The following is a 13,072-nucleotide window of genomic DNA, read 5'->3' as shown; positions in this document are numbered from 1 at the left end:
AAACATAGCAAATCACTAAATTTAGGTTTGCAAATTTACTGCTTATAAGAAACAGATGACAGGAACGGGAACAGAGGCTTCCATAGAAACATCGTATAGACAAAGAGATACAGTAAGAGACAGACTGACAGGAGACCTTATTATCAACAACAAAAATTCGGCAATCTTATAATAGACCTATTGCCGCCTTACATTCCTTCCTACATCCTCCTCGATAAATTATTAACAAAATCGGCAATCATTGTCAGTTTGCTCTGAATAATAATAATAATAATAATAATAATAATAATAATAAATAATAAATAATAATAATAATAATAATAATAATAATAATAATCAGCAGCAGCTCGCATCAATCGTAGCTACTACTATCTTAGATAAGAGCAGCTTCAAATGCCAACAAATAAAACAGTTGCTCTATATTTCAGCGAAAACTCTTGGGTTCTTTATGGCAAAATGATGTACGTTCTGTGGCCATAGATAGGTATCCATGGAAGGCACTGAGAGAGAGAGAGAGAATAATAATTTAACATTTAACGAAAGGACTATAATGTTCAGTCTGATCTGAGCGTCCGAAGTATTATAGTTAGGCGTTCAATTCAGCGAAAGACTAGGAAAAAAACGTCCCAAGGGAGTTTCATGTTAATATTACAGTCACCAGACTCTTCCTTATTTTTCTTTAATTTCAATTATTCTTTAATTTCATTAATAGAAGAGATTAGACTTAGCAGCCAGTTGTGACGTCATGATGACGTCATCGATTCTTTCCGAGCCGTTTGCATTCGAGAGGATTTGGCGCCAGGGCAAACATCGCATCAGTTAAGGGACAAAAGTGGATTAATTTCTTCGCAAATAAGTGAAGCTACATAGGTTAGTGCAACAGATATTTGTTAAATACGTTGTAGGCGATATGAAGACTGAGCTGGAGATCATAATTTAACGACAAAAAATCAATTAACAAGAGAGCGGTTTGGAAGTTGTGCTTTTTGTTCCGAATCTCGAACCGCCAAACCAGAGGTATGGTTAATTGACTATACTTTATAAGAATATATGCCTGATGCCTCTATACTAGCTTTTGTCTGTTTGTTAATTTGCATGTTTAGACTGTTTAATTTCGATATAAGTCAACCAGGTTATAAACAAAACTGCCTATGCCTATACCGGCGCTTTGCAAAGATCGGATATGTTCAAGCCTATTGCCACGGCGTAGGCCTACTACACTACTGGCCGTTCCAGGAGCTACAGCCTGTGCTGGAATATGGCTATCTCAGTCAACAACAACTGCAACACATTCATACATGAGACATCGATATACAATTGACAACAGGTGTGAAAGTGTGAACTGTGAACTAGGCCTAGTACTAACGTGGCATCTGTAAATGTACCTCGTTCACTTCTCTCTCTCTCTCTCTCTTTAAAAAGTATTAATTATCTTCTTCGGCTTAGGTATTCTACTGCATTCATTATTCTTTTCATTCATTACCAGTAAAGTAGTGGATATAAAAGATTAATTACAGGTTAATTTAAGGTTGACATAACGGAGGGCGTCATATACAAAGAAAAGTTGAGGGCTGACAGGCGATCTCTTTTACGGGTGTTTACATTATTGAAGCAGATTTCACCCACTTCTGTATATACTAGGTTTAACCGACTTAATATGCATATATCTATGTAGGTTTCACGCTTCTCTGTACGTATTGATATAGATTTAATCTATTTGAAGGCATACACAAGCGTTCAATTGCCAAAGGACCTAGACTTAGTAACATCACTGTCATGACGTTGAGGGTGTTTGATCATGCATTCGACGACAACTTTCTGATGCTCTTGAAAATCAAACCGGAAAATGTTTAGCCTTTTCAAATATCTTCACAAATAGTTTAATGGATGTTTTTACTCGTTGAGACGTTATTCACAATCTCTCTGGGTCTTCTAAATTGATTTAACTTCAAATTCACTTTACAGAAATTTCATGATGACCTCATTGCTGTTTGTTGCAAATTTCAACAATGCATAACGTTTTAGATTTTCAAAAGGGCTTTTTGGAAGTCTGATATAATATGGCTAACTGTTACAGTTTGCTATGTTTGAATAACAAACTTGCAATGTTGGTGTTAGCCGTTACGGCAGTTTGAGTGAAATGTCAAGAGTTCATTTACGAGTTCAGGTCCAAATTACAGATATAAGATTGTGATCGACAGGTGCCCGAGAGTAATTTTAAGACCATAACAGATAAGATAATCTTACTTCCTAATTATTTTTGGAGAAGGTGAATATTTCCTTCGGGTTTTAGTTTAACTGATGTATTTTTTTCAATTTCTCATTACTTTTCACTAATCAATGTGGGATGATTTGTTAGTATTTTTATTACATTTTTGTATCAATGACCCAATTCACTGTTCTATTAATGAAGGCGCTTGGAGGCAATTTTCATGCAATTCGAAACACTTCTTTTGCAAGTTAACTCCTTGGACTTTCGGCCTCAGTGTGTCTCTTTGCCACTGACATCAGATCTCTTCTTATCAATGTTTTGTGCAATCACACTCAAGCCATGAGACTACGATCCCTGACGCATGCCGTATTCAGGAGCTTCTTTTCACCAAAAGTCTCTCAAGTGTCTTTTTAAAACACTGATATTCTTTTCTTGGCTTTTATACCCTTTCCTTCTCCATTTCCTGTCTCAGCCTTTGGTAGGCTTTTTCATTTAAGATAGAACTACTGTCAAACCTTTCAAGATGGAAGTTTTGTTGAGCCATTTTCATGATGTCTCCTCTTGGACCATTCCCTCCAAAGCATCAGCCAGCATCTGGTGGGTCTTATTTGCACTTTGGCCTAAACTAAACGTTGGGATAAATCAATGAATAGTTGCTGCTATGGTTGATTTTGGCGGCCTTGTAGTACTAGTTATTGGTTTTGTTCCCTTGGGAGTCCGATTTCACTCCCTTTAACGAGGTGCCTAAGTTAAAACAATACCTTTCTCTCTCTCTCTCTCTCTCTCTCTCTCTCTCTCTCTCTCTCTCTCTCTCTCTCTCTCCTCCAAGTTACAGGATAGAGAATTAGTACTGTTGATGTATTTTATTTCAGCTCTGAAAGCAATTGAAATTTTTACTTAGTGGATTATTCCCTATGACACACTGAATCCCCCATTGGGTGAGGATGAACGTGACCTTGAAGTAATTTTTAAAAAAAGTTTAGTTAATATATCAGCCATTTACGGTACCATATGGGGAGACACATCTGGTGGATATTTTAACTTTGAAATACTTCTTGAGATACGCAACTATTCTTTGCAGTCTAATGCTTTATTTAGGGATTTTTTCTTCTGATTTATATATTAATAAATTTTTACTTTCGAATTTCAGTTCTTAAAAATGTCAATAAATGATTCATGTAATAAATGTTTACTACTGAGATACTGCAAGACCTCATTGGTAAGGTAATTACATGAAAAATGTCAAAGCATTAAATGAATCTTACATGATCACACTTGCGTTAGGTTACGCAAGTGGTAGCAACATTTAATGTGGGCCACGTTATCCCAGTTTCAATCGCATCATGACTTTGCGAAGTTACAACCTCTGAAAATTCGTGAACACTAAAATCGTCTAAAGTTGGAAGTGTATCTACAAGAGCCCATTTGTTCATTAATAATATAGGTATTCCATTTTTTGCTTAATGTCATATTGCAGAGGGTACTCGCATGGTGAAAATCTCCAGAACGCCCAAAGTTATTTTACAGCACAAGAAAATGCAGCAGGCCATTGAGCAATTTACCTTTATAGTTTAAGAGTTGGTTATCATATTTCCCACTTCAACCAACACCATTTTGTCACTGATGCCGAGGGAAAAAGCGCCTCATGCCGGCTGATGAGCAGGGACTTCCCACTGAGGAATACTCACACATAAAAGGCTCCCGTTTGTACACCTACGAAAATACAAATTACTGTAAACCTTTTGGTTACTCTTCCTAGAGAAACAGCCCAGGTCTTCTGATTGCAACCTCACCTGAACCAACCCAGCAGGAGTCCTTGTTTGCCAAATAACAAAAAATGACAGGTTACAGACATGTACACTGGCTGTGCCGTGCCACTCACCTGCTTTCATCAATTATAACCACATTGCTCCACAGCTTCAATAACTATTTCCCGCTTGCATCAGGAATATTCCCATATAAAAGGCTCCGATTTGCTTATCTAAGAAAAATAAAAATCATCTTTAAAATTCTGTACATTTTTATGTGCAATAATTGTTGACCCCAGGGAAGTTTTAGAAAAACTAATTTCATGCATTACTTCTTGCAGGTAGAGTTTAGCGCACAGTGCAGTAAAAAAATGACAGTTCCAGCGATGGATGGGCAAGCAGCTCAAAACTTCCCCAGGCTGCAAGAAATACTAAAATATTTTATCTTGGGCTTATTGGTGGTGGCTCTCATAGTTAAGGTCAGTAAAGTGATTTTGTTTTAATAGAAATCCCACCAGGTAGCATGAGCCTATCTTTGTAGTCAGTGCTCCAAGAGACGCTCCATACAATGAAAAACATCAACAACACTCCCTTGATTGGCCACACATCTGGGAACTCCAGCAAGACCTATGATTGCCAGTCATTCCTTTGTGTGTTTTCAGTCTGAGAACACCTGTCCCTGCTACTCCCAGTTTCACAGAGGGTCTTGTTCCCTTGCTCCTCTCCATCCCTTTTGTTTATCTGTCAATAAGGCACCTTTTAGAAAGTCTTTTAGTGGCTATTATCATCCACACATTCATCACTTCCGTGGGGGATGAATGCAGTAGGAAATCTTATTTCCGTCTTCTCCCTTCCTCCTGTCGTCAGTTCTTCCTCTGCTGACAAGAAAGTAAAGCCTGTGACCACGAGCCAGAACTCCACTAATACACTGGTCATTATGCTAGCAGTCACTACTCCTCCTTTGCATACCCTTGGGATCACAGGGCCTAGTGGATCTTCCCTTGAGAGCATACCTTAGATTGTTTAGAATCTCTTAGGCTACAATCTGGATTCTCTATAAAATAGTTACGATTCATACAGTAATCTCAGTGGCATGCGTATGCTCATGTCCTTTCCTTGCTAGTGCCATGCACATACTACTTTTTTCTGTTTGCTGCTTGTAAGCGTGCATTACCTGTGCCTGTATGCTGCACATACTTGCACACTATCTATGCTTGTTCCCAGCAAAAAACTGCTTGTGTGCAATGTCTGTGCTCTTGCACGTGCACCACCTCAAGAATGCGAGATCCATACTATCTAAAGTGATATGTCATATTCAGGTTCCCAGGTTCACTGCCAAGACTCAAGAGACTTCCTTTCAGTGGCTGGCTGCTCCACTATTTTTTATACATGCCTTGTCAGTGGAAGCAAAAATATAAGCAGATCTTATCAACTTTCTGCTCAGGACTTTAAGAACATACATCTTTAAGAAAATCAGGTCTGGGACTATTTTTAACATCAGCTGCTTCAAAATCTGAAGTTGCTAGAAAAACAATTTCCTTTAAGTTGGGAGAGATGATTTAGGCTGCATATAGGAACACACCAGAAGATCAAGCATCTGAGGTTAAAATTAGGGGTTATGAGACAAACTATTTTTATATCATCAGCTTATAAGAGGAACACTACATAGAAGCCACTGTAAAATTCTACCTAATAGAAGCCACTGTAAAATTCTACCTGAGAGAGTTAGCTCATATCTGAGGTACTCCATTGGCCCTGAGGTGTCCACATACCATGTAGTATTGCCTTCTGAAGGGAGTGCAGCCCTCTTAACTACACGAACTCTTGTTATCCTGAAAAATGTGTCTCTGGATCAAATTTACTCAGCAGTTCACCTTCTTCAGGGCCCTCACACAAAAATTTGCTATCCATCAGTGTACCATCCTCCAAAATAGCTATTAAGTCCTGCATAAACTGGGATCTGTGTTGAATAAAATTTTTGTGTGGAAACATCAAAATTAATTTTTTTAATATAAACTCACTAGTCTTTATAAAAGGCCCTCCTCTCGATTTCTTTCTCTCACGGGTTGCAGCTGGTACAAACAACATAGTGGAATGACTGTCAATTGTAGGTGTCGCTAGGGCTCACAGACGTCAGGTCAATTGCAAAAGTGTTGTTGTTCTTCATTAAACTGTGTATCAACTGGAGTGCTGATTGCAAAGATAAGCTGATGGGTTTGTACTACACAATAAATATTTAGAAAAAACTGTGATTACTAATTGTAAATAAATGAGTTGTCAGACTTACAGAAATCCCAAATGTGTATTCAGAATATCCTAAGAAAGATTATATGCTTGTTTGCTGCCGATTATCACAAATCAGAGATTTATTTTCAAGAGAGTGCACAAATTTTCTGAACAGTCTCAGTCTGACTCTGATGAGTGCTACTTAAAGTCATAATATTGCCATTATATATTCATTTGTATTTTCATACATAAAAATATTAACTCAGTCATACTGAAGGCAGTTAACACCTTCAGATATATTAATGGAATGGAATATAAAATTCGGGCCAAAGGCCAAGTGCTGGGATCTATGAAGTCATTCAGCGCTGAAAGGGAAATTGAGAGTGAAAAGGTTTTAAAGATGCAACAAGATAAAAACAAAGCAGTTGCACTATGACAATTGTTAGGGCAGGGTGGAAAGTAGATGGAAGAAGCTGGATATAAACAGAGGTACAGTCAGATATATTGATGATCTATCATTCAGTAATCGGGACAAATCATTGTTTAGATAATTTGGTTATTTGGAAAGGAGGAGTATTTTACGAGTGAGAAAAGAATACATTTGAAAGAACATTTATTGTGAGACTGAGGAGAAAAGACCTGGGAAGTGAAGTTTTGGGATGAAGGGACCTCAGCATCCAATTAGTGTGAGAATGTGGGCAAGTCAGATTTGAATGGTTCAACTGGGCGTATAGAAGGGGCTTTAACGAGCTATTGGTGAGTTTTCTGTGTAGGTGCATGAAAAGGGCGAGGTTGTGATTGCTGTCTTGTTTTTCGTCATATGCAAATGAAAACATGTAAAAGCTTGGACTTAGTTGATGCTTCTGAGGTCAGAGAAAACATGGAGGTTTCCTTTATTACTATCCAGAAATCTTTTGATGGCACAAATAATTTGAAAAGCCATTAATTTTGTACGTGTATTTATAAATCACAGGAGGTAACAGATATATTACTGTTTCAAATTATTGGTTAAACTTTATCAGCTGAAGGAAGAGTTCTAGATATTTTCAAGAATCGGCCAAGTAAATTGTTGACAATGAGACTACAATATTCACGGTGGTAAACTTATTTTAATGTATACTTTATTCTTTCACCAGATACTCAACTTCTTCATCAACATAACGAAATACATAATTTTCGGAGGGAGTTCTTCATCAGGTTTGTGATCATGAGCTCAATTTAGTCAGGTAACAACGGTCATCCATAATATTTTTCCATGCCATATACTGACAAGATCAAATTTCATCATTTACTATATAAATGTGTGCAGCCTGGAAAGGATAATGCTCATGAGAGGACTGACAGGCTGGAATTTACTGGTACTGATGCTAAGATATTAGATAATTAGGTTAAATAAATTACAAAACAGATTATTTAGTACCGTTATCATATTACTGTGATTAAAGGTTCTTACTTTATTTTAAGTCTCTCTTGCATGCGAGTAAATTAAAGGCTGTTCATTTCAATATATTTATATTTTTCTTTTTGTTTTTAGATGGAAAAATATGTTTTGTTTTTACCTTATACACCTTAAACATCTAAGGCATAAGTTTTAGCACCATTCCTGATATGACTTCACTGAGTAATGTTCCACACTTGGATTTAGTTAGCAGTGCTCAACCTGTAGCTCACTTATCCCATGGTTACTATTATTGCATTATCAAATGCTAGTTTAATGAAACCACCGAGTCACATTTCTAGAAAAGGAACTGTACCTAAAGGAGCTAGGATAAATCAGAGAATTCGAGAGGTATGTCGGAAGAGATAAAAAAAACAAAAAGTTAATACAGCAGAAAGTAAGGCAGCTAGCTGTCAGATGGATGCTATCAAGAACCTAGCACACCGCTCTGCGCAAGACAAACTTTAGGGGCACCATTTATAAAGGTCTTTCAAGTGTCCCAAAGTAATTACTAATAGGAAATGTTAGATTACTCCTTTTGAATTTTGCATCTTGTAGGTATGCTCTCGTATGCTTTGTGTCTTTCGGGGTAGTGCACGTTTAGCGTGGGGTCCTCCAAGACCAGGCTAATTCTCATTTTCTACCCCCAAAAGGAGCCATTGCTTTTAGTTGCAATGTGGCTTCCTCAGGCCTTGTTGCAATGCAAGAGCATTGCCACTTTCATAATAATGCTCTAAAACACTTTGACAGCTCTAAGTAGTATCGACATGTGAAATATTACACATCAATAGTTACAAAGTAAATTTTGATCATCTGTAAACCTGGTATAAATACAGAGTATCAACCTTTTAATATACTTACAAAGAAAAACATACAATGTTGTAGACAATTCAAAAGAAAGATCCAGAAAAAAAGAAACTAGTAATGAAACGGCAAAACCATAGAATACTAAACCAATCAGGTCCAATGTTTGAATATGGAATTCATCATATAACAAGTAAATAATGCGCCAAAGTTTCTTGGGCGCAATTGAGTTTTCTGTACATCTACGGCCCATGAAAGTCAGCCAAGGTCCGTAAGTGGTCTCAGCCAGAGCCTATGAAACTCAGCCAGGGTCCAGTGGTGGCCTGTGTTGCTGGTATACATATGGCGGTGTAAGAAGAACGATTATGGCTAACTGTAACCCTAAGTAAAATAAAAACTGCTGAGGTCAGAGGGTTGCAATTTGCCAAATTTCATGAATGGAAGGTGGATGATCAACACAACAATTTACAGCCCTCTGGCCTCAGTATTTTTGAAGATCTGAGGGGAGACAGAAAACATGCGGACGGACGACAGACAAAGCCGTCTCAATAATTTTCTTTTACAGAAAACTAAAAAAGGACAGGTAATTTTGATTCGTCTTGGAGTTGGCCACCCTCGTTTAACTCATGGGTATTTGATGAAAAGACTACAAGATAGAATATGAAGTAACACTAACAGTTAAAACATTTTTGTGTGAACGTCTAAAATACGTATAATAGACAGCGAATATCCAGTTTTGGAAACTAATCAGTTAATGAAAGTTTTGTATGGCTCCATTTTCCAATTGTAAATTTTCTAAAGCTTTATTTCATAGATAAAATTTACACCTTATCATTATTTAAGACAAATACCTTAGCCATCCCTGTGAGAACTAAATCAATTAGTTTTGTGATCTTGCTTGTCCCTGTTGTTATGTGTGGAACATTATTGTTCCTCATTTAGAGGAGACCGAAGTCAGATTGTTCAAGAGGTTCCACCCAAGGTATATAGAATGAGGGAGTCTCCCTTATTCTATATACCTTGGTTCCACCCACTGGGAAGGTCGGCTATCGTTTTAAAGTTAAAAGTTGAAGTTTGGTGGTTTCAGTCCTACCACAGGCTACTGCCTCTCGGGCGGACATCAGCCAGGTAACCTCAACCTTACCGTGACGTCACTCATGGCAGTAACTATCCAGTATACTGACAGTCCTACTATTCGCTCCTTAACGGGGAGCGAACACTGGCCCCGAGATTACCAGGCCTACACACTACCAACTATACTATAATTAAAGCCAGATAGATGGCTACATGCTTGCTTAGGTTTCTCTTAGGATGCGTCCGCATCGCAGTAAAACAGGTCTTAAACACACATCGATTACTTATCAATCACACACACACACACATATGCACACACGTCACAGACAGGTTGAGTACACGTCAACAACTCACAGGTTAAGTATATCTTAGTCTAACCAGACCACTGAGCTGATAAACAGCTCTCCTAGGGCTGGCCCGAAGGGTTATATATTCCGCAGCTATAGGAACCAGAAACAAATTCCTCTGCTTCCACGTTGGCAGAACGGGGAATCGAATTCAAGCCTACCGAATCGGTGGGCGAGCACGCAAACCACTCGTCCAACGAGGAACTACAACCCACCGGTACTGCTAACAAGTGATTCATATGTCATTTATTTTTTGACAGGTACGCTCAAGAAGAAGAGGCTGATGATGTTTCTGTCGATGGTCAGTTTAATTTCAATAATTGCTTTGTTGCTGACTGTCAACGTCATACTAGGGTACGAGGTGCAGGACATCTTCATCGTGCAGTGCATCTTTTTCACTGTACTGTGGGTTATTGTTCCAACAATCCCCCTGCTTTGTATTGGAACACTGTGTAGAGAAACCGAAGCAAAACTCTTCAAGTTTTGCATCCTGACTTTTATAGTGACTCCAATTTTCACAGACATACGCATAATAATGGAGGAGAATGTTATACACAGTTCAAAATTTTTGTTGAAATCGATAGAAGGTTTAAGAAAATCGCAAGAGGCTCACGCTGACATTGGCTCAGAAATTAATAATGTACAAGATTGTTTCATTGAGCAGGAGGGATATATCTTGGAGCACTTACTCATGAAAACGGAAGCATTTAGAAAGGCCTTTGACGATAACCCGTACAAGCAAAGGCAACTGGAATCAATTGACATTATGTGTAAAAACTTTACTGATGATTTAGTAGGACTTTGTGTAAGTGGTTTTGACGGCGCCGGAAAGTGGGTCAATGCGGAATACGCAGCTCTCAACCGTTTTGCTGGAAATATGGCCGTCAAAGTGGGCAGAAAAATGGTTTGTTCTGAGGTTCGAGAAGAGGCAGAAGAAAATGATCCGTGTAAAAGGTATGCTGAAGACAAAGATAAGGTGGAAGCCTTTGCAAAGGAGAGAGAGAAATATGAGGCAAATAAAGAGGCAGACAGCTCGGAGCCGCCACTTGAAGTCAAAACAAAGGGAGGTAATGTACTGGGCATCAATGAGAAATTTTTCAAAGACGTCAGGTCACTTTTAAAAAAGTCTCTGTCATTTGCTGATAACATTCCAAGTGTGCTTGAATCTTTAAAGTTTTTCTTCATAGAATTTCAGTTAACGTTGTTAATACTTATTACATGTTCTTCAGTAATACAATTCAAAACGGACAGAAGTTACCGCAATGTATTCATAACTCCCACTGTTGAGGACTTGAATGAAGCCTTAGCGCTCCGCCTACTGCCTCCTCATATTGACGATGGCTTTTTATTTGGAAGAGATTACATAAGAATTCTCAGTTTTTTTGATGGGTCTATACTTGTGACTGTTGCATTGTATTTAATCAAATTAGTTCTCGATGCTAACGTACGAAATCTGAAAGGAGACTTTGGTCAAGATGACACTCAGACCATGTCGTATATATTTTTTATTCATCTTTTTTTTCTAATATTTGGTAAAACCTTTCTTGGCAACTTAGATATCATTATTATGGAAGAATTAGACGAAAACATGAAGATGGAGAGGGCCAAATATGTCCTAAGTGTAATAGGGAAAAATAGGCGTGAAAGAGAACTGAGACAGGCTTCGCTGGTTTTGAAGTGTAATATGTGCGAGCGGAAAGTTTACAAGCATAAATGGTGTCCTGATAAAATGTGTCGAAATTTTCTATGTCTTGACTGTCAATGCCATTAAAATCTCCTTTATCCCTTCATAATACAGTGACATACTGTCTAGTTTCAGTTGCTGTATACTGCATGTTTTCATATCATGCAATATTTGTTCATGGCTATCATTAACTTTTGTGATTTATTCCACTCTCATAAACATAAGAGTCAAGACGCTTTTCTTAATTAGGTGGAGGATACCTTGAAACGTTTTCTTAGGAACTATGATGATGTAATGTCCTTTGTTGCCATGTTAATTTACGGTGAACGTTTTCTTAGGTACTATGATGATGCCATTTCTTTTGTTTCTTGTTAATATACCTTGAAACGTTTTCCTAGGAACTATGATGATGTCATTTCTTTCGTTTTCTTTTTATATACCCTTGAAACGTTTTCTTAGAAACTATGACGATGTCATTTCTTTTCGTTTCTTTTTGAATATACTTGAAATGTTTTTCTAGGAACTATGATGATGTCATTTTTTTTGTTTCTTTTTAATATACCTTGAAACGTTTTCTTAGGAACTATGATGATGTCATTTCTTTTGTTTCTTGTTAATATACCTTGAAACGTTTTCTTAGGAACTATGATGATGTCATTTCTTTCGTTTCTTTTTAATATACCTTGAAACGTTTTCTTAGGAACTATGATGATGTCATTTCTTTTGTTTCTTGTTAATATACCCTTGAAACGTTTTCTTAGGAACTATGACGATGTCATTTCTTTCGTTTCTTTTTAATATACCTTGAAACGTTTCTTTAGGAACTGATGATGTGCCATTTCTTTCGGTTTCTTTTTATATACCTTGAAACGTTTTCTTAGGAACTATGATGATGTAATTTCTTTTGTTTCTTTTTAATATACCTTGAAACGTTTTCTTAGGAACTATGATGATGTAATTTCTTGGGTTTCTTGTTAATATACCTTGAAATGTTTTCTTAGGAACTATGATGATGTAATTTCTTTTGTATCTTGTTATTATACCTTGAAACGTTTTCTTAGAAACTACGATGATGTCATTTCTTTCGTTTCTTTTTAATATACCTTGAAACGTTTTCTTAGAAACTACGATGATGTCATTTCTTTTGTATCTTGTTATTATACCTTGAAATGTTTTCTTAGGAACTATGATGATGTCATTTCTTTTGTTTAATATACCTTGAAACGTTTTCTTAGGAACTATGATGATGTCATTTCTTTTGTTTCTTTTTAATATACCTTGAAACGTTTTCTTAGAAACTACGATGATGTTATTTCTTTTGTATCTTGTTAATAAACCTTGAAACGTTTTCTTAGGAACTATGATGGTGTTTTTTTATGTTTCTTTTTAATATACCTAGAAACGTTTTCTTAGGAACTATAATGATGTCATTTCTTTTGTTTCTTTTTAATATACCTTGAAACGTTTTCTTAGGAACTACGATGATGTTATTTCTTTTGTATCTTGTTAATAAACCTTGAAACGTTTTCTTAGGAACTA

General features: G+C 37.0%; 1 protein-coding gene across 4 annotated transcripts; it reads left to right on the top strand.

The window, feature by feature from the left end:
- Window positions 1-723: 723 nt before the first annotated feature.
- LOC135222677 (uncharacterized) lies at window positions 724-11,968 on the top strand. Of its 4 annotated transcripts, none has more exons than XM_064260838.1 (4): window positions 724-870; window positions 4,302-4,439; window positions 7,323-7,383; window positions 10,110-11,968. In XM_064260838.1, exons 2-4 carry the CDS (start codon window positions 4,332-4,334, stop codon window positions 11,618-11,620), a joined length of 1,680 nt encoding a protein of 559 aa, XP_064116908.1. In that variant the 5' UTR covers window positions 724-870; window positions 4,302-4,331; the 3' UTR covers window positions 11,621-11,968. The 4 variants fall into 4 exon arrangements, with proteins under 4 accessions (XP_064116908.1, XP_064116910.1, XP_064116911.1 ...); XM_064260840.1 differs by having other exon boundaries at window positions 7,323-7,412; XM_064260839.1 differs by lacking the exon at window positions 724-870 and adding an exon at window positions 877-1,017.
- The last annotated feature ends 1,104 nt before the right edge of the window (window positions 11,969-13,072 follow it).

The sequence above is a fragment of the Macrobrachium nipponense genome, chromosome 8 (assembly GCF_015104395.2).
Source record: "Macrobrachium nipponense isolate FS-2020 chromosome 8, ASM1510439v2, whole genome shotgun sequence".
In the NCBI taxonomy this organism is placed as follows: Eukaryota; Metazoa; Arthropoda; class Malacostraca; order Decapoda; family Palaemonidae; genus Macrobrachium; species Macrobrachium nipponense.
This window is presented reverse-complemented; position numbering and strand designations above follow the sequence as displayed.